The following is a 22,627-nucleotide window of genomic DNA, read 5'->3' as shown; positions in this document are numbered from 1 at the left end:
TCAGAGGATATGGCTATGGTCATTATTAGTATTGGCAGCAGATGGCAGTAAAATCTCACTAGATAACTGAGCAGCACTCTGTGGCTGAGCCATGGATTGCTCTGAAGGAGATTTGTTTACATGGGTAGACCTTACCTTACTGACAACACTGCAAACCGATGGCCCTTAGCATGGGAGGAGTGATTTGAGCAACTGCAGGAAGCAGAGGACCACACTCTACCTTTATTTCGCTTTTTTATGCAGAGAGGCACCCAAACCTTGCAGAGACTCTAAGACGCCATTGAAATTTATTGGGAGTAAATTGAGCCGCTGAACCAGACTGCTGATTCAAATATTACTGCAGGCGAAACGTGTTGCAACATCCCTTTGCACTGCTGAAGCAGACAGGAGAACAAGGAGTTGAAGCTTATTTTCTTTGTCCCTTTCTTTCTCTGTAGAAGCAGCAATTCTTGACGAAAAGCCAATGCGCTGAATAAAGGGTCCAAAAGGACGCTGAGGGTAAGGCGCAGAGCGGCTGTTAGGCAAGCAGCGCACAGTCACTGCCCGAGGCAGCCTGTGCTGCAAAAAAAGTTGGGGGAAAAGGCAGCCCATCTGCCAAAACAGCAACAGCCAGCAACAAGAAATAAAGATAAAAATTAAGAAATTAATGGAAAATAGAAGTAAAACACTGGGAACAGGGAAAGATGTTTAGGAGGGAGACAAGGTTGTTTGTTTTTTTACACCTCAGTGGAGGACACATAAAAGGACCAATAGACAGGAAAAGTAGCCAATTACGAAGTAACTTAAGAATAACAAAGAAAGTAGTTAAAGAGGACTCTGCTAACTAACAATCAACAAAACAGTGAGAGCTGAGGAGGAAAAAACTGAGGGGAAATGGTCTACCTCCCATAATTCTTTGCTCCGGCCTGAGTCTTGTGCAAGACGAACAACCCAATAAAAACACTTTATTGTCCATCGTAATAAATCAGCACCATCCATGAACAGGGAAGGAGATTAGTAGACTCTTGGGCTTACACAAGTACCTTGGTGGGTGAGGGGAACAAAACAGCCCAAGAGCAGACTGAGCACATTCAGTGGCCTGATTGGGGGCGTGGAAATAGACTGCCAGAGGGGAGGAGACATAGAATGAGGCATAGCCTGGGAAAGGACATGGCTGGTTGGAACCCTAGAAGAAGCACTCTACACTGCAACATATTGTGGCAAGACTCACTTGTAAGAAAACAATGCTTAAAGAGTTGAAATGTTCTCTATAGATTCAAAACAGATGGGGTTAAGAAACTCTATAAATATACTCACAGAAGTATATATAAAAGCAAAGCAAGCTAGCAATTAGTTTAAATGTGTTTCACCTCCTTCCTTAAATTATTTTATGTGGTTTCAAGTACTTTGCTGAATTATTGGATAGGCAGTGATTTGTGTATTTGTAGGTCTTTCTGGGCTTGCTCCTGAATCAGAGATTTTGTCTGCCCTTAGCAAATATACACCCTTGTGTCATGTGTTTCACCTCCTTCCTTAAATTATTTTATGTGGTTTCAAGTACTTTGCTGAATTATTGGATACACAGTGATTTGTGTATTTGTAGGTCTTTCTGGGCCTGCCCCTATGAACCTTAATCCACCCTGCTGATGATATACCAAGTTCCAGGAGAGCAACAAAGAAAGCTGTTTACAGATTGTACAGGATCCAGGTATTGGCTCAGTTAGTGGACCACTGAACACCCATGGTCAGCTGCCTGCCTTGCTAGTTGCTTCTGCCAGCTATAAGTGAACAGCCATGTCTCGAAGTATATGCAAGAAGAGTTGCCTCTTCCTGAACTACATAATTATTTAGTATTTCACTGAAAATCACCTTTTAGTTCAACAGCAGAAACAGGCTTCCTGCTAACCTTCAAGTTTTAAAACTGGAGACAGATAAACAGGATCCCACCTGTCTTCTGTAATCACAAGGAGATTTTTATTGTTGGTACTTTTGTACCCACCATCTAGAGCTAGCAGTTACCATCTGCTGTGCAACACCTCGATAAAAAAAGAAAGTCAAAAGTGGCCAAAAGACTGTGAACCTTTCTGTCAGTTCTCACATCCCACCAGAAAAACATTCCCCCAGCAAAGCCAAACCCCACCCTAGTCTATATCAACCTCTCACAGGGAGGGGAGCATGTGTGTCCCTTTCATCCATACCTACTAAAAATTAATTAGCACTCTTTTAATATGCCATGTAATTAAAATGGTAATCAATTTATTTAGCAAATTTCAGTCACAGTATTATTTCCATCCTAAGAACAACCAGTATGATTAAAGGTGCATAAGTAGACATTTTCTTTTGCCAACAATTTAAATATTTCAGGCAGTATTACTTACAATTATAAATCATCTATAGGAAAAAGACATGTGAAACAGAAAGTTAAGATAATCACACCATTTGTAATTGTTTCAGTAACTAAACATTCAGGCTATTTCAAGTTCTAATACTCACTCTGTTCCTGTGAGCATTGACTGACGCATACCGCACAGTCCCTCTAAAACCAGCAACAGCTCTGGGCTATCAATACAACAGAGGGGGAGAAATTCTGTTACACTGTGTTAGTTAAAGATATACAGTACAGAAAAGCCACACTACAAAGAATAATGTAGGCCTTCTACTCTGGAGTCTTCCTCTGCTAAGAATGCACAGGTCTGTTTGATCTATATGTTATTGGGGCAGCATGTTTGTATAATAAATAAAATTTAAATGGGTATGGTAAATAAGCAAACACATTTTGAACACATTTTAAGTAGTTCAGAAACATTTTTCTATTTAACCAGATTTATTAACTATAAGCTGCTGAGAATCAAAAGCCGTGAAAGTGCTTTTGCACTCAGAACCTGCTTGCAGGCTTTACAATAGGCATCTGCGAGAAGAGTTTACTAGACTGGATGGGTCCAGCAGGGCTCTTCTGTTCTTATTCAAATAGTTCCATTTTATTCAACCTTAAAGAAGCCATTTTGTTATTTCCCTTTTATCTCAGCACCCAAATTCCAGTGCATTTTACTTTAATTGCCAGTTTCCTATTCACTCCACGACTAGGATACTAAGTGCCCAGACAAACAAAAAACCCTGTCCCCTTCATACAAAGCACTTTTCAGCTCTTTGCAAACATACTCCTAGTTGCTGTATGCAAAGTACTAATGCTCGTTGCTAATTGAAAGTGCAATAAGCTCCAGACAGACACCTTTTTATTCCTTATTTTGGGAGATCAGGGAATAAGGCAAAAGTTTCAAAAGTCAGTAGTAGCCAGCACCTTATTTATTTATTATTCTATTTACATATTTATATACTGCTTAATAGGGAGTGGGTGGCGCTGTGCTCTAAACCACTGAGCCTCTTCAGCTTGCTGATCAGAAGGTCAGCAGTTTGAATCCGAGCTCCCGTTGCTCTGTCCCAACTTCTGCCAACCTAGTAGTTCGAAAGCACACCAGTGCAAGTAGATAAATAGGTACGGCGGGAAGGTATACGGCATTTCTGTGTGCTCTGGTTTCTGTCACGGTGTCCCATTGTGTCAGAAGCAATTACGTCATGCTGGCCACATGACCAGGAAAGCTGTCTGTGGACAAACGCTAGCTCCCTCGGCCTGAAATGAGATAAGCGCCACCACCCCATAGTCGCCTTTAACTGGACTTAACTGTCCATGGGTCCTTTACCTTAATACTGCTTAATACTAACACAAAGTGCTTTACAAAAACAAAATACTAATTTTTCTATATATGAAACTGAAAAACAGTGATGCAGTACAAATTAATCAAATAATAAAAACAAAAACAAAATCCAGAAGCACATTTTGGAAACATATTGAGTCAGGGCCCCTTTCCCTCCTTAGCCTCTAACTTGCCAAGTCATATCCTAACTCACAGTATGTTACATTCACCCAACTGCTGTTTTTCAATTACACAAATTGTACAAAATTCACTACTCATGCTGTATCATTTATCCCATTCTATTCCCACACCTCACACAAGCAAACTAACCTCCCAATCCCTCCTATATCTCGCACTAAATCACCAAACCACTAACGCCAATCACTCCTTACACATTATTAAAAATGTACAGCAACAACACCGGGGACAATGAGCCTACTCACTGACACAATTACCTCACTTTCATGTGATATTAAACCATGGTTTAAAACAAAAAGTTACCATGGTGCTCCCCCTCCCTCTGCTCCTACTGTGCAAGACAAAATAAGTCAGAGTGTGGCTTGTCAGGTTATCCAAACCTGGCCTTGTGGTTTCCTTTGCTCAAACAAACAAGTAATAAGTGAAAAGGAAACCTTGGTTACCACTCATGGGGGTTTGGGGTGAAAGAAACCACATGATCATATTTGTATGACATGACAAGCCACACTTTGCCTATTTTGCTCAGAGCATAGCGGCAGCAAAATGAGGGAGGATTACCCTGAAAACTTTGTAGCAGCACATACTCGCATGCTGCCCATTAACATTAAACCATAGATTGTTTAAACCATAGTTTGGTCCCACTCACTTAGCCCTTGGAGGTTTGGCCAGATTAGAACTTGGGTCTCAGATCTCTGGCATAATGCATCAAGCATGGATAAAACAGTTATTTTAAAAGCAGTCCAATATATCAAATTTAAAATTACTAATAAAAAGTTTTATTAGAATTTCTTACCGGTCTGACATCCCCACATGAATTTGTAAACTGACGCGCCAAGCCAAAATCCAGCATGTAACACTTCCTCCAAGTGCTAGGGAAACGTCCCATAGCAAAGTTGGACTGGGGAGGAAAAAGAAGACATATTGATTGATTATACCATACATGTTATTCAACAACAATCTCCACACAAGACAAACGCTGAATACAACATTAAGGCTGCAATCAATTACTTAAACTACTCTGCGTAGGACTACCACTGGATACAGTTATTTAAACTTTTGGGTAGACATGCCTAGGACTGTGCTATTCAATCATGTTAAACAGAACATCTTAATACTTCGAAATAAAGTACAGAGTAATATATTCTCAGTGGATGCAATCATCAATCATGTTAAACAGAACATCTTAATACTTTGAAATAAAGTACAGAGTAATATATTCTCAGTGGATGCAATCATCTTAGGCTTTCCTAAATTAAGAACTTACTTTTAAAACCGAAAGCAATTATTATTTGCTAGATAAGACCATTACAGTTAAAGAGTTCTAATGTTACTGAAAATCAATATATAAAAGAAACAATCATGGATTAGCTTTTTAACTATGCACTGTCATCTTAATAGTTTTATATCCAATTTTCTGATTGTTCTAACTGCATGATCACCCCCTAATAAGTGACAACAGTTGCAACTTAAATTCCTGGCTCTAACAAAATTTGTGGATAAACTCACTGGCTTAATATCTCTGTGTAAAAAACCAACAGAATGAATGCTCTCAATAGACTCTAGAATTTGCTTGCCAAGTCGCAAGGTAGTACTGATTGTGAAGGTCCCTCTAGTTTGGCTACGACGCAGATCGGCCAAGTTCCGACCCTGAAAAAGCAAGAAAGTAAAGTACGTTCAGTGCAAATTTCCCTCTTCCCATCCAAAATCAGGAAGACAGACATTTTCAATCATATTTATTTTTTTCATTTAGCTTTCATAATCATTTTATAATGGGCAAAATTAATCAACATTAGATTTATTCTTTACATTGAACTGATCAAGAAGAGAATAGGGTATCAATTAAGCTATTAAAAAAAATTTCCAAGAGGTGGCCCAGATCACAAGGCATGGTAAGTTGTAGCAGCAGTAGCAGTTGTTATTATTGAGTTTGGTAGTTGCTAAACACAAAGAAGTCTCAAAGCAATGTAACAGCAAGATAAGTAAAATCAAGTAAAACCCAAATTAAAAGCAATGTGCAATACAAAATTTATAAATTGCACATCTAACAATACAAAAAAACAACAACTATTCTACACCTGTAAAAGACGAGCAGCACAGTAGCAGTCAACTTAATCTTCAACAGTCTGGGTGAATAAACCTGTACTAGCCTGGTGCCGAAAAAATGACAAGGATGGTGCCATGTACGTTTTCCTGGGAGATAGAGTTCCAAAGACATGGAAGTACCACTAAAAAATCCCATTCTTGTTTAGCCACCCTCTGCAATTGCTTCAGATAAGGCACATGGAGAACAGCCTGTGGTTTCTATTTACCCTTCTCCTGTCAAATAAGCATTGTTACATTAGCTGGACATTCTTTCTTAGGGGGTTGTGGAGATTTAATTTATATCTGTGAACATCCTTTTAGAGCAGGGGTTGTCAACCTGGTCCCTACCGCCCACTAGTGGGCGTTTCAAGATTCTACGTGGGCAGCAGGGGGTTCCACGGCACAAGCTGAATCCTCCTTCCATCGAGCACTGGTGGGCAGGAAGGAAAATTTACCATCAAGAAAGATGCATTAGTGGGCAGTAGGTATAAAAAGGTAGACAACCCGTGTTTTAGAGAATTAATAAATGTAACAAACTTACCTGCAACTGCATGACCACATAGTTGAATCTGTCATTCCTTCCACAGCCAATGAATTTGCAGACATGATCTTTTCCTGCAGAAATAAAATATACACTTTTTATGTTTCCATATTTTTCTTCTCACAAGCTTGGATCCAGAGAGTCACCTACAGAAATGAGGTTGGAGGAAGGCAACACCTCCTCTAGAGAAGCCTGCCCTAAAAGTCAAGGGACCTTCCTGAATGGGGCGCACTGTGGCTCCGGGGGCTGAAAGGGGAGATAAGCCAAAAACTGGGCAGAGACTCCCTCTCACCGCACATGCCTCCACCCTATTTTCAGCAATTCCCTCCACCCCAGCACACCCCACTCAGAAGGGTCCCCAGTCCTTAAGAGAGACTTTTCAGGAAGCTGCTGGGGAAGGAGGTGGTAGAAAGATTACTTTTCACTAACCCCACTCTCCCCAAGGGCTTCCCTAAATCCCTAAATTCATTACTTACATTTCTGGGTGGCAAAAAAAGGAAACAGAACTTAAGGAACAACTCAGACATGCAGAAGAAACTTGTCAAAAATAAAAACCACTTTGTCTCTAATTCTCTGTGCCAATTCATAATTAAACAGTGCCTCATTATCCAAAAGTTGTTAGCATTCATGGAAGTAAACATATTTCAGTGCTAACATTTTTTAGTTACTCTTAAACACCTCACCCCATGACAATGTTGCATGAAGATGAACATAAGAAGGCTTGCCACTGCCTGTATTTGAGCATAAGCCCAATTTGTGATTTGCAAACATGGCCACTAAGATGCAACAAAAATGCTTTTTGTTGCTAAATTAGAAACAAGCTTTTTATCTGAGGTGAAGCAGGAGAATGAGGAGAAACGTACTGCTGCGACAGGCAGGAGGAAAAAACAGAGGGGAGCGTGCCTGCCTCCCACAATTCTTCTCTCCGGCCTGTGACCACGTGGCGAGGATCAAATCACACCATTGGCCCCAATATCCCATGAGGTAAATTGACAGCTATCACCAAGACTACTGACACACTTACAAAATTAATGGTCTGAAAAACATTTATTTTTCTTCTGGTTTGTTTTGGTTCTGCCACAATTTCTGCCTCTGCCACAATTTATGCCTCTATTAAAATGAAACCAAAAACCTGAACAGATACATATTGAGTATCAAAAGTGATACATGCTGAGTATCAAAAATGTTCATACAGCTTAAGCTTTCTTGGGGTGACCAGGTGAACAAACGACACCTGTTGGAATTCCCTCTACTACAGAACTATTTAAATTTAGGAACACTGCCAGGGAGAGTAAGCTAGGTCATCCTGTAATTTCAGAAGTTGCTCAGGGATTTTGTGGTGATCAAAATATTTCACAACGTTTTTCAAGGACAGCAGTCATAGGTTCACATCTCAATCTGCCTCGCACATTCTCTCAGAACAATACTTGCCATCTTTTCACCTACCTCAGATTTAAGGCACATCATCAACTTGAATCATTATTATTTTAAAAATCAGTAAAACTTTCCTATTCTTGTCCTCAATACAATGCTGCAATTCTATACCCACTTACCTGGTAGTGAGCCCCACTGATATCAGTGGGACTTGCTTCTTTCTCGATAGACATGCACAGGATTGCACACTTAATACTTCCTTATTATATTTGGAATCCATACTGACCAATATAGTATACTTTGATACACTGAGCCTATCAGATTTCCAAGAATCAGACATACATTCAGAACAAGGATCTTTTATCCTCCTTACCTTGCAGTTTTTTCAACACAGCTACTTCCATTTTCAGAACCTGCTTTGGTTGCTGAGCTGACTCGACTTTCAATGCAACATTGTCTCGGGTAAGCAAGTCCATTGCATCGTAAATTTCTCCAAACCCTCCACCTCCTATCTTTTTGAACTGTAATGAATAAAAATATTAATTCTGCATTGTTTAAAAAATACAGAACTTTTGAATTAACAAGCCTAGACTATGAATATTATCTAGCCACTAAATCTGTTACTGTATTAGGTTACCTCTTTCCCTACTTAATGTAAGACTCATTTTAAATTTTATTTCTTAATCTATTAACTACTGTTAATGTGACAAGAAATCAAGCCTTTAGCACAGTTGTTCTCAAACTTTTTTCTCTGGCCCACACTTTCAGAATAAAAAATTGCTCGCACAACACCAATTTTTTATTGATAAGAAATACACTGGAAAACAAAAAGAAACAACTCCTAGCATTGCTTGATTTATAACACGGAACACAACTCCTTTATAATATGATCATAGGGCATCCAGAAAGTATAAAACAATACAGCTACATAAGAACATAAATCATTCCCAAATTATAAACAAGTCTCTATCATGTGTACCTTAAGTATGTATACAAACTCAATAAGAAGTGTGAGCTTGCCTTTGCCAAGTGATCTCATCTATTTTAGGCCTCATTTGAGACAAATAAACTCTCATTTCCTCATCAAGACAAATATATTTCATCTTTAACAGAGCTGACACTTGTCATCCTCTTCAGTCACACCAGTGTGACTGCCACACCAGTGTGACTGCCACACCAGTGTGACTGCCACACCAGTTTGAGAACCACTTTGAGAACCACTGCTTTAGTGTCATTTGCCCAGTCCTGTGGAACACCATGCCAATATAAATTCAGTGGCTGCCTTCTTGTGCAAACTGTTAAATGCCTGCTGAAAATGTTTCTATTCCGCTGGGCCTATGCAAACTACTGATGTTTGTTTTTAATTTCTTTGACTTATTTTTAAGTTTTTATAATTCTACTGTTTGCTGTTTTATATTGTTGCAAACCACTATGATATATATTTACAATACAGCGGTATATAAATATTTTTATAAATACAGGTAACAGGCATCTTATGTGAGGTTTTTGTTCCACAGGGCCACATTAAGGTAAAGATGAACAACAGCCAGCAGCACTTTTTAAAGTGCTTTTCAAGCTGAGGAAAACCACATCACTTACCTACAGCCACTATGCTCAATGTTACAAACAAATAAACTCTCAGGAAAGAGTTTCTTTATTTGACACTATCAGTGTGCCAGAAAAGACCAGCACACCAAAGTACAGGCAAGGAGACTGCTAACTTGTGTATTTATTTGCAAAAAAGGTGTCCAAGACGGGGAAATTTCTCCAATTCTATATTACTATGCTTTCATATATTGCTAACAGGATGCAGTTTGTGACTATGTCTTCCTTTTACCCTTGCAATTTACTTCCTTGCAATTTTATTTCTTTTTATTTAGTCTAGTGCTTTCATATATCTGGGGAGGAAATAAGAAGGATTTAATATACTTACCACTTTCCATCTTTCTTTGACCAATACTCCTACACTCAGGATATCTGGCTGTTCCCCTCCTCCACTCATTGCAATCTCCTGGGGTGGTGCAGCTGCTATGCAAAGCCTACGTCAATAGAGACCATCCAGCTCCCAAAGGTGGCTTCCATTTAAGCAGAGGCTATAAAGATAAACAGCAATACTTATCAAGTTCATGAGAACTTGATAATTAAAAAATGGCAAAATGAATACCTTCCTAACTCTATTGTAAGAAAGTTATTTTTCAATTTTACAATTCAGAACTGAAATAAAATTTCAAACGAAACAAAAATATTTTAAAATCTTTTACGTAGTGAAGTCAGCTTTCTGCTGTGTGTGTAAGTACGTTCCTTTAGAAATAAAAGTATCTGCAACAGATACCTTTTAAAAAGTTGTAAAGCTTTATGCCAGTTGAAGGGTGTTATCCCTGCCTCAAATGAGCAACATTAGAATATAACATTAATTCTTCTCAATTCTTTCATACACATCAAACTAATTCTTGTAACACCCCTGTGGATAATCCATGATCCTTTTAACACCCCATACTATATGCAGGAGGGTTAAGCTGAGAACCATTGACTTGTATAAGGCTAAAAAAATGAGGTCATGGCCAAGGTTGTGTTCTCTACATAAACCCTTACCATATCAGCTTTCCTTTATTCTAACTCCTCTCTGACCTTCAACACCAAATTATTTCATCAGAGATTGGTAAGAGTTTCTTATCCCCCGCCAGACCACACTCACTATGAAGTCCATTGAAATAGATTATTTTCTCCTTTAAGAAAGCTGTATTACAACTTATATAATAGGACAAAATATACCTTCTATCAATAATGGATCGTTGACAGCTACAGGAGAAACCACTATACAATTCAATGGAGAAAAATACTCACACTATTATTGACGCAAAAATTATTGTAGGTGTCAGATACCCATTGATAGCAAATCTACAGCTCATGTGCAGCAACTTAATCTTGGAGGCAATTCACCAGTAGGGTCAGGTGCTTATATATAAACAAAGAGATCTTCCACAGCTTTAGTAGCTCACTAGGCCAATTGCTATTGACAGAGATATTGTGAGTGGGTAAGTTTGCACAGGAGTGCACTCCCATAGAAGGATGCAATATGCAGCTGGAAAAATTGGGAAAACTCAAGTAGCAACAACGGCCAGAAGTGTTTTTTACCAGCTTAAGCTGATATACCAACTGAGACTATCTGGAGAGCATGGAGCCTGTCTCAGTTGCCCATGCACTAGCAGTATCCAGGCTGAACTACTGTAAGGCACACTTTAAAGACTGAGGCAAAATGCGCCTAGCTATTGGTGATGGCAAGGCAAGTGAAACAAGCTTTGCACCTATATTATACCAAAAGAGGCCAAAGATGATGAGCCACAGAACAACCCCTATAATGGTTTCTCATATCCATCACAATTTTTTCAACACTTGAGCTCCAACTGTTGACTCAACTGTTTTGAAAACTGCCTGCAGCTCCACAAACTGCAACCAAGCTGAAGGATGTTTCATTGGGTGAAGGATGTTTAGAAGAAGTTATAACAATAGACTGCATAATTTTCATATCCAAGCACAATTCAAAGTCTTGGTGTTTAAAGGTCAAGTCCTAAACAGCTTCAGCTCTGTATACCTGAAGGAGCATCTCCACCCCCATTGTTCAGCTTGGACACTGAGGTCCCCAGCTCCAAGGGCCTTCTGGCAGTTCCCTCATTGAGAGAAGTGAAGTTACAGGGAAACAGGCAGAGGGCCTTCTCAGTTATTGCATCCACCCTGTGGAACGCCTTCCTGTCAGATATCAAAGAACTAAACAATTATATGACTTTTCGTAGACAGCCTTGTTTTGGGAAGCTTTTAATGTGTGACATTTTGTTCTTTTACATTTTGTTGGAAGCTGCCCAGAGTGGCTGCGGTAACCCAGTCAGATGTGTGGGGTATAAGAAATGAATTATTATTATTATTATTATTATTACTACTACTATATCTCCATAACATCTGAATCAGGAGAGGCCACACAGCTCCTGGACTGGTACCTGGACACAGTGGTGCCACAACGCTGGCAAAATGGAGGCACTGTGGGTGAGTGGTTCCCATGCTTCAATCTGAAGAATTGGCACTTTTATGTGTGCTGCACAATACTCATTCTGCAGCTCTAAGAAATTTATCTTTTAGCATGGCATTACCTATACTACCTGCCTACTGACATCAGACAAATGCCTTCACTATACTCTTTTTGGAGCCTGCTTAAAACGTTTTTGTTTAGGTAGGCCTATGCAGACATATAGAAGCATAGAATCGTAGAGTTGGAAGGGACCCTGAGAATCATCAAGTCCAACCCCCTGCGATGCAGGAATATGCAGCTGTCCCTTATGGGGATCAAACATGCAACCTTGGCATTATCAGCACCACACTCTAACCAACTGAGTTGATGTTGAAATGCATTTTTTTTAATGTTAATTTTAATTATTTTTAAATGTTTTAACTGTTTTTATTGATAGTTTTACTATTTCTTGTGAACAACTTAGAGGCTTTACTAAAATCAAGTGGTATTTAAATTTTGTTAATAAAAAAATATATATTGTTATGAATGTGAATGGGCACTTGTATCGGGCTTATGGACTCCTCCTCCATGCACAAAGGGAGGAGACCAAAGCTTCTACTTGCTGTTCGCAACAAACTGTCAGTTCCCATTTCATATGAATATGAGGAACTGTGGCTTGTTGAAGCTATTGTTTGTGTTCCTGTCCAAAAAAAATGTGCTTTATTGCATGGAAGAGATATAGGAGGATTTCAAACCCTGTCGGCAAATATGCCTGAAAAGTGACTGTTGCCAGGGTCATGCTGGGATGTGTCATGATGATTTACACTGCTGAATGCAGTTTGGTGGATTTGTGACCACCTAAGTAGTGGAATGATGCCTTGGAGACATTCTGCCATCACTATGCATTGATTGGGGACATTCTACCATCACCATGCACTGATTGGTTGCTTCTATGCATGATTGATGAAACGGTGATGATGCACCAAGCTACAATTAGTATGTGTCAGCAATGTTGCCACAGATGCTGTGTGCATATGTACACAGAGTGTTACTACATTTTCTGTAGTTTAAAGCAATATCATTTTGCCTTTTCTCCTAAGCACATGTAGAATCCTGACTTCACTAAGCTAACATTCCACCAGTATTAAGGCACCATAGGTTTGTTTCTCCCATAACATATTGCTGAACTTTGGAGATTTGTTGTACAATAACTAATACAAGTTCAACATAATATTTCCATACATACTACTTTGGAGCAGACAATTCTTAATGATTCTTGCTCACTCATAAACAAGAAAGAAAAGAAATCCATGGTTTATATTTATTGAAACCACAGGCAGACTACCAATGCAAGAATCACAATAATTTTTTCCTCTCAGATTTAACTGACTTTGCTTGACCTCCATATAGAGGAGTGTGAAAGAACTACAGATACTATTTATAACCATGATTTCACATATCTGTAGCACCTACTGCATTTATGGACAACTATTTAAACTAACCATCTAATCAACTACCAGAAATGTTGTGACCATTGTTTTAGCATTCTCAATATTTAATGACAGGTGGTGAATAAAAATAAACAGTCTTACAAATGTAGAGATAGAAGAACAAGAAGCCCAAAAACAATAATCTGGGAAGCTATTAAGAAAAGGATCAATCCCTTTTAACCTATTAGGAAAGGAAACACTGCAGTCACCTTTACAAAACAGCAAAATCCCCTATTGAGCATTGTGTTATTTTGTTTAAGAATATTTATAGCCTGTCCTTCAACTTGATAGATCCCAGAACAGGGTACAAAATTTAAATTTATAAAATCACATAGAATAAAAGGCAACCATAAAACCAATGCGAACAGTTTGAGCAGCTAAAACAATAGAGCAGGCAATCCTATCACCAAAAAATAATATACTAAAATTCTGGATGTGCCCAGGAAAAAGTCACTACATATCCCCCAACCATTTGTACACAGAGAAGAGCTCCTTGGAATATCTTAGGGCATGGACAGGATGGTATGGAGATAAGCTATGGAGATCTTTGGACCCCAAGCTGTTTATCACTTTATGGTAAACAGCACCAGCAATTTGAATACAGCCCAGAAGCATATAGGCAGGCAGTGTAACTCCCTCAGAATCAGTATGATGAGATTTCATTTGGATGAACTAGTCAACAATCTTACAGTATGTCCTGCATGAACTGCTGCTTCCATCTCAACTTCTTGGGCACCCCAACACAAAACACATTATAGTAACCAAAACAGGAGCTTACCAGGGCATGCATCACTATGGCAAAGCCATCTCTTGTGAAGGAATGGCCATAGCCAATAAACTAATTGAAGCTGGAAAAGGACACGGCACTTGGTGCCACTGAGGCCATATGGGCTCAGTTATGAAGCTGGATCTTGAAGTATCACCAGTCTACATACCTGACCCCTCAAGGAGAAGGCAAGCCCCTCTAAAGCAAGGTGTGCAGCCAGTTCCTGGATATAAGAACTACATCCCACAACACCTCTTTATTATAGCAATTCCATTTTAGTTTACTGATTTTCATCCAGCCTATTGTTTTTGTTATATGCCAGCTAATACAGACACTATTTTTCAAGTAATTAATACTAAAGAATGTAGCCATCATCCAAAGATGTATCCAAGAGCTAGCTCATTCCCAATGAAAGTTCTGATGTCGCTCCCTTTGAACACAACATTCCTACACTTTATCACAAATGGCTTTTGAAAATCCAAGCCAAAAGCTTCCTTGGACATGAGGAACCAGTTAACAGTTCTTTTAATTACAGTATTGCAGCATCAGTACTACTGCTATCTCCACACTGAATTTTCCATGAATATATTATTTTAAAAACCCACACCACTCTTGAGAAAGAAGAGAGATTTCTAGTTTTGTAAACAAAATAGGTTCTCCTCAGTGAGCTGTAATGCCTTCCATATTACATCACAATTCATACAGAATAAGTGTGGACATGCCTAGACCCCACTCACTTTTGCCAGCAAGCACATCCACGTTGAATGACATTTCATTGCCCAATCAGGCAATGAAATCAGAGCCACATCAGGCCACTACAATCCTCACCACAATGCAACTCCTTCCACACCACAAGAAACTAATGCTACATACCAAGATGCAAAGGTGAATCATTAAGGCTATAAGAAGTACAATTAATCTTAAATTTAGGAAAATATGCTTGGGTCTACAGTTGCCCTTCCATGAATAGAAGAAAGGGCTCCTTCTGCTTATGGAAAGGGCTTTGCTCCAGCTGAGATTTCCACTTGCAGAAGGAGGAAGTCAACTCAACCTTTTCCCCACAGTCCCACACTTGTCCTCCACAGCAAGAAAGGCCTCCTCCAGTTCTACCAGCAAGTGTCTTATGAATTAAGTTCTGTTCATAAGATCTCAGGATTCAAACCAGAATTGGGGCAGAAGGAATCTTTTTACTGAAAAGTATTGACATATTCCATCCAGTGTACTATCCAAAAAAGAAACCCAACACACTAGCACTAGCAGATCATTTTACAATATATGTTTCCAATAAACTTAAAGCAATGTAACATTTTTCAAATGTTACTGGCAGGGGTGGGGGGGGGCAACATGTTTTTATGGCCCAAGTAATCATTAATTCTAATTAAAAACCAGCAATATATGAACACTGAAATTCTTCCAAAGCTATTTAAAAAACCCAATGTTCTGTCTCTTTAAGAGATGCTAGACACAGCTTATCCAACAGAAAAACAAGGAATAAATCAATGTACTGCATAGTTTATGTCAAGCCATTATAACACACCAGCTTTCTGTTTTGCAACTTGTAATAATTGTATTCTGCTGCCACCGCCACCACTCCTAAAATAAAACTCTAGGGCTGTGTTTTTAGTAAGGTCATGTGAACCTTACACTTAGAACAGATCACATCAGTCAGATTAAAATTTTCGTCAGCTGAGAGATACAGTCACAGACAAACTGGTGAACTGGAACACGGTAGTCATTCTGAACAAGTTATAATCTGTTTGTATTTAACCAAGCTTTTATCCGATAAAAAAGTCTATTAAGTTCCAAAAATATATTCTTTGTATTTTACCAGCCTAGGAAGTGTTTTACGCTTTTCTTACTAAATTAGGATGCATTGTGCAACTTGTTTACTCCAAACTCAGTTCTTAAAAGTATGGAGATGTTTTCCCTAAGAAGACAGTGTCAAGGAGGTATAAGCTGCATCCTAACCTTCACAGCGGGTGGCGCGGTGGGTTAAACCACAGAGCCTAGGGCTTGCCGATCAGAAGGTCGACGGTTCGAATCCCCGCGATGGGGTGAGCTCCCGTTGTTCGGTCCCAGCTCCTACCAACCTAGCAGTTTGAAAGCATGCCAGTGCAAGTAGATAAATAGGTACCACTCTGGGGGGGAAGGTAAACGGCGTTTCCGTGCACTGCTCTGGTTCACCAGAAGCGGCTTAGTCATGCTGGCCACATGACCCGGACGTTGTACGCCGGCTCCCTTGGCCAATAAAGCGAGATGAGTGCCGCAACCCCAGAGTCGTCCGCGACCGGACCTAATGGTCAAGGGTCCCTTTACCTTTAACCTTCACACCAACCCCATTTTGTGCATCATTTTTTCTTGAATGGACGTGTTAGAAGACACACACAGTACATCCCACCCATTCAGATTCTGCAAGAATCCCTTCCAGTACCTGCCCCCCACAAAACCTTAAAGCCCAGACAAGTAAAGCATCCCATCCCTTGTTTTCCACATGGTTTCTTCAGTCTAAAGGACTTCAAAGCTCCCTTGCTTTTTTGAACCCCAAGAGAACAAGTGATGCCAAATACTGTCTTTCATTATTATGATATTTTTTCTCTTTTGTCTTGGGACAAAACTGCATAAGTTTCTTCTACTTCCCATATGAGCACACAACCAAAGGAAGGCAAGATTACTATTCACAAGACTTGATCAGAGACCAGGGATCAGTTCCAAACATTTAAAGAAAGAATCCCACTGAAAATATTTTGAAACAGCTACTCACAGAAATTTATGTAAACTCAAGCCTTGGCACATCTCACTTATAATTTAAATATTGATTATCAGTGCCAAGAACATTTGATATAGTGCAGGATATTTTGCACTAATATCAGACTCTCTTTCTCTAGGTAAGTGCTATTCTGTCATATTCTTTACTTCACTGCTTTCACCATGAAAGTTTTCAACATTGTGGTCGGGCAAAAAAAAGTATTCTAGATGACACAATATATAAAATATACTGCAAAGGTTTTTGAAAGTTACAGGTCCTTTAAAATATTCACCTTCATTGTTGTGGTTCATTTGATACTTCTCTGCAAATGCATTTTCAATGACTGGTTTAAATACATCAGAAAAAAATTACTTTATCTCATTTTACACACCTTGGGCTGCAACCCTATGCACAGTTACCTGGGAGTATATCCAGTTTATCTCAGTGGGGCTTATTTCTGAACAAACGACAACAATAAACACAAAAGGTCAAGACCACACTAAGCAAAAAATGTGAAATGTATATAATCTTTATAAGAATAACAATTGCTGGCTTAAAAACCATTTGGTATGTCCCAATCATAGAAGCAAATTTAAAACATTACCTGCTATAGCCTAAAATAACTATTTCCTGACTAACCAACATCAGAGCAAGTTTATTTATTTCAAGAAATTTATAAACTGCTTGATTATTTTTTAAAATCTGAAGTAATCTACACATATTAGTCTTAAATAACTTGTATGGTAGGATATATCTGTGATATATCTTACTGTTACTAACAGAAAATGCTAATCTCAAAGCATCTATATTTTAGCAACATTCTGAAACCCACCAATACTTGGTGCTATACTTAAGGTTAAGTATCATTTAACCATCCCTCTTGCTGTTTCAGGGCAGAAAGACACAACATTGCCAACCCTCTCTAGCAGATTTTCTCTACACCCATTGCTGGCAGTTGGTCTCTTTAAAGATCTCTGGCAGAGGACCATACCTCTCTCTTTTAAAAGAAAGTCTATGTATCTGTATTCATATCTTCATGCAACTGCTGATAGCAGCGGCAATGTTTAGCCTCAGCCTCCATCTGCCTGTATGCCAGAGCATATTTGTATGACTAAAGGAAACACAGAAGCATCAACATTAGCAGATTTACAAGTCAAGCAGCCTAGTTTTCCCCTCGGGGAGCAATGAAAGAAAGGCAGGGAAAGCCAGACCTTTGCCGAAATAAGCGAAAGAGCTCTTTTCCCACCACCCCGCAGAGCCTATATTTTTGCAGCAGAACCGCTCTCAAACCGCGAGAGCATCACTTGCCATTTCATCGGTACCAGGCAGGAAACTTCTGCGATGCGCCTCACCGCTGCTGCCCAGTTACCAAACACCCACAACGAGCAGCTCCCCCGCTCCCCAACCCTGCAAAGCGAACAGAGGGGGCCTTAGGAGAAGACACACCAGAAGTGGCCAAGCGCTGCCAGATCTTCTCCCATCCGAGGCTGGGAGATGATTCCGCCCCCCCTAATAATGCAGCATCCCCGCCCCCCTCCTGCCCCTGCACAGAAAACCGGGATAGATAACCGGCGGGACGAAATTACGGGTGATTTACTGATGCTCTGAAGGTTACCCTCCGTGTAGCCTCCTCCTCCGATCCCAAAAACCCGCCGCTGCTCCCTCCGCTATTAAGCTCTACCAGAGGCGCATCCCGCGAGGCCCCGCCAACCCCCCCCCCGGCGCCTCCGAAGCAGCATCCCTCCCGCCGCCCCCACCCCCGACCAGGCGGGCCGGCGGCACTTGCGCACACCCCGCCGAAGCGGCCTTTCGCTGGCTGGGGGAGGCCCAAGGCCGGGTGACGACCGCGCTCCCCCACCCCATGCCCCGCTCGCCAGTCCCTGAGGGGAAGCGCCTACCTGGAACGCGGCGGCCGGCGCTCCTTCCCCCTCAGAGCGAGGCCGGCGCGGGGTTCACTCTTCCTCTCGAGGGCCTCCGAGGAGAGAAGGAAACGCGGCTGAGGTGGTAGCGGGGGGGCGGGGGGAGAGGCGATATTACCGGTTGTCCCACGGCGCCCTCCGGTTCAGCCCGGCGCAGCCCAGCAGCAGGCTCCTGCCCATGGCTTGCGAGCAAGCGGCGCCGTCGTCGCCTCCGCTGTCTCTATGGTGACTGCGGGCCGGACTAGGCGCAGGGAGAGAGCCGCGAGGCGCAAGACCGGCGGGCGGGGCAGCTAACGGAGGCGACAGGCAATCCAGTCAGCGGCTCAGCGGCAGTCGCCGAACGGCCGTTGTCTCTGTCGCTGCAGGGTTAACCGCTTCGTCGCCAACTCTCCGCCGCCTCAGCTGCAGTCCCCGCAGGACGCGACTGGCCCGTCCCCCTCGCTCCTCGCTCGCTCTACCTTCGCAACAAGCCCCCTCCTTTTCCCTTGCCCTCCATCCAAGGGCCAGTGAGCCAGCTATTCCCTCAAGGGTGCCCGCCCACCCTTCCGACGCCTTGAAACGCTATTGGGTCGTTCGCGAGGAGCCCGTGGAGCAGATTGGACAGCGGACCCATCAGTCATCCCGGCGGGCGGCCGTCTCTTAGAAACGCCGCTGTGCTCACGTTTGCTTATGAGGCGAATCCAGCGAGTTTGTTCGTACTGGTTTGAAGAGAATTCTGGGAATTGTAGTTTAGCCCGGCCTTTGTCGGAAAGGGTCTTTTAAGGATTTCCCTAATGGTAGCTTGCAGAGAGCTGGTGGTTGGTGGCTGCGTCATGGGGGCTTGACAGATGGCTGTCGATGTTCTCTTACACGCCGGGGTTTCCTCTTTTTTGGAATATTAAAGTACCGAAACACGCGCTGGTAAAAGCCATTTGTTTTCCCGTAACAAAAAGGGAGATAATGTTTATTGCTATGAGCCACTCAGGATTAAGGCTGCAGAAGCCACTAAACTGGGAAATATACTGAAAAATAAAATGTTTTTGGTGGGGTCTTTAGTAAAAAGTGCAATATGTAGTTGTTTATGCGGTATATCCAAAGTAAGCTGGGAAAACCCAAAGAAAAAACCTTGGGCTCAAGCTCATTAAGAAACCAGCATCAGTGTCCAATGTCAGTAGACACACACACAGAAAGGGGCTGAAAAGATAACCGCCCCATGTTCTTCCATAATTTTTGTGGAAGGAAATTTCTGTGTCCTAACATGGTCCACCATGAGTGCTCACTGGAAGGACAGATCCTGAAGCTGAGGCTCCAATACCTTGGCCACCTCATGAGAAGAGAAGACTCCTTGGAAAAGACCCTGATGCTGGGAAAGATGGAGGGCACAAGAAGAAGGGGACAACAGAGGACGAGATGGTTGGACAGTGTTCTTGAAGCTACCAGCATGAGTTTGACCAAACTGCGGGAGGCAGTGGAAGACAGGAGTGCCTGGCGTGCTCATGGGGTCACAAAGAGTCGGACACAACTAAACAACAACAACAACATGGTCCACCAGCCCTCTGTTTCGAGATACAAATTTGGGGAGCAAAGGGGGCTTCTGAACAGAACAGCTACGTTTCAAAAATAATGTGACTTTTAAAATGCCAATATGCACAACACATTTATACATAAATGTGCATAGAGGGCTTTTTAAAGTAGAAAGGGAACATGAGTCAAATCCCTGGGTTGTGTAGTGGTTAGAGTGCTATACCTGGGAGCAGGCCTGTGCAGAGATTTTCTGAGATTCCAGGAAGGGAGTTCAGTTATAAACTGAAATGGAAAAGGAGCTGGTCTTTGGGGGTCCCCCAGTCATCTTAGACCTCCAAGGCCTGGAGCAGGTGTACCAGGCTGCCTGGGAGACCAGGGTTTCTATGTGACCTTATTCACTGGCAGCATCTCTGCCATACCTGAAGCCTACACCACATTTTGCTAATTTGGCATACTTTTTTAAAAGTTATATTCCAGCACATTACAATATACCAACATTGAAATATTTTTAAAATGGGGGGGGCAGAATCTATATTTATAATTTTATAATTAGTTCATTCATATTACAGAACTTTCGGGTGGTAGGAAACTGTTCTGCAATCTGCCCAAAATGGGATGATACCTCATTCAAGATGATAATGCAGGAGGCCTCCATTGTTTAAAAGTACTAGGGTGCAACATAAAATAACAGAGAAGCATCATATTTCTCCCTATCATTTTACCATTTGATACCATACGTAAATGCATACTCTATGTAACTGTGGAGCTAAGCATTTTCCCAGACAGAATTGTAATGCATTATACCCAAATTCATTTCGGAATAAAATAAAGCCTTGGGGAAATTCTTTGTCATTGCTTACCGCTTCCTGTAAAACAATATCTTGCATACTCTGCTTTGGAAGATTGTATTTAGGTCAAATAGCTTTGCTAGTAATTCTAGAGGTCAGAAAGCAGACTTAGGACTGATTGCCTTAAGTCATAGATTATCATTACACAGAACACAATTTCAAAATGTAATTTGTTGTTACTCTCGTTTATTTCCATATTTAAACTGGTAGCCAAAAAAATTATTCCAGAACCTTACAGTTTAACACATCAATAAGAATTTTGATCCCATGATTTTAAAAAATGGTATATAGTGTACTTGATTCCTCCTGCCACATGTGCAGTGATGGATGCCGCAAATTTCTAGTGCCGTAAGATATTACATCCATGGTTTTTTACCATATATAAGGAAAGGAGGAAAGGTCAGGGAAGGTGAAAAAAGAAGATGCAATCCAGCAGCGTGGCAGTAAATTTTGAACTACATCCAAGTAGAGTCTTAAAATCTAGCCAGCTGTGTTGGTTATTTCACATACACCCCTCCCAAGAGCAGCTGTATATCACATAAAACACTTTGTGGTCTTTTCTGATTAACAGTGGTATATAAATACTTAAAATAAATAATGGAACAGCTCTGCCAGCAGCATGCTCTGCTGTTGTTATCTGAGGTGTATGCGTAGCTTATGTTCTGCTGGTGTAGCAGAGTTTCTACTGACTCCTATAGCCCCTTGTCAGAAGATCTAGATGAATGTTTACCAACCGGGTACCCTCCAGCGTTTGATCACAACTTCGAGCCAGCAGGGCCATGGTGATGGGAGCTGTAGTCCCAAACATCTGGAGGGCACTAGGTGGGTGAAGACTGATCAACAGTATAGACCTCTGCTCTTAATAATTTTTGAGGGGGTAGGAGAGACTCTTATAGTCCAGGATAGCACTATTCTCATCATACACTGACCCCTGGATTTAGTGTCTTGACTGATAAGTACTTAGCTAGAAACTTGACAAGATCACTAGATATTCTTATATCATGCATGGTAAACCACTTAAGGTGCCAGTTGTGCCAGCTCTGTTTAGGGAAGTTTTTAATGACTGATGTTTTAATGTATTTTTAATATTATGTTGGAAGCTGCCCAGAGTGGCTGGGGAAACCCAGCCAGGTGGGCGGGGTATAAATAAACTATTATTATTATTATTATTATTATTATTATTATTATTATTATTATTTGTAGCTTTGTTTTTCATTTATTTTGTTATGGTAATGTGTTGGTTTTAAATTATATTTTATATGTTGTGTGGATTATGTACAATACCCTGGAATCTTTTGATGAAGGATGATTAAGAAATAGTTTAAATAAATAAGCTGAAACAAAATATTGTTTGAACTGTACGCTGCCTTCTCCCCTGCCCCCTGAATGCCTTCATTCTGTTGAGATTAGGGAGGAGTGGGCATTATTATTATTTATTAAATTTCTATACTGCCCTTCAGGGTGGTTTACACCATATTAAGTGTCAAAA

General features: G+C 40.9%; 1 protein-coding gene across 5 annotated transcripts in view; it reads right to left on the bottom strand.

The window, feature by feature from the left end:
* The window catches only part of TTBK2 (tau tubulin kinase 2), a 46,508-nt gene extending 27,109 nt beyond the window's left edge, over nt 1–19,399 (bottom strand). For 3 of the 5 annotated variants that reach the window (XR_014501803.1, XM_083398082.1, XM_083398084.1), the window contains exons 1-7: nt 18,767–19,398; nt 9,800–9,959; nt 8,240–8,387; nt 6,493–6,566; nt 5,376–5,516; nt 4,663–4,767; nt 2,473–2,538 (exon numbers count right to left, since the gene is read on the bottom strand). Coding sequence is in view for 4 of the 5 variants with exons in the window: in XM_083398082.1 (XP_083254208.1) it covers nt 2,473–2,538; nt 4,663–4,767; nt 5,376–5,516; nt 6,493–6,566; nt 8,240–8,387; nt 9,800–9,868 (603 nt within the window). In the remaining variant the exon portion in view is untranslated. Of the gene's footprint in view, nt 1–2,472; nt 2,539–4,662; nt 4,768–5,375; nt 5,517–6,492; nt 6,567–8,239; nt 8,388–9,799; nt 9,960–17,859; nt 17,881–18,766 lie in introns of those variants that run through there. The other 2 variants (XM_083398085.1, XM_083398083.1) reach the window with 2 other exon arrangements.
* Nucleotides 19,400–22,627: the final 3,228 nt, after the last annotated feature.

This window comes from Podarcis tiliguerta, assembly GCF_965153285.1.
Source record: "Podarcis tiliguerta genome assembly, chromosome: 1".
Lineage (NCBI taxonomy): Eukaryota > Metazoa > Chordata > Lepidosauria > Squamata > Lacertidae > Podarcis > Podarcis tiliguerta.
Note: the sequence above shows the minus strand (reverse complement) of the source record. Positions and strands in the feature narration are given on the sequence as shown.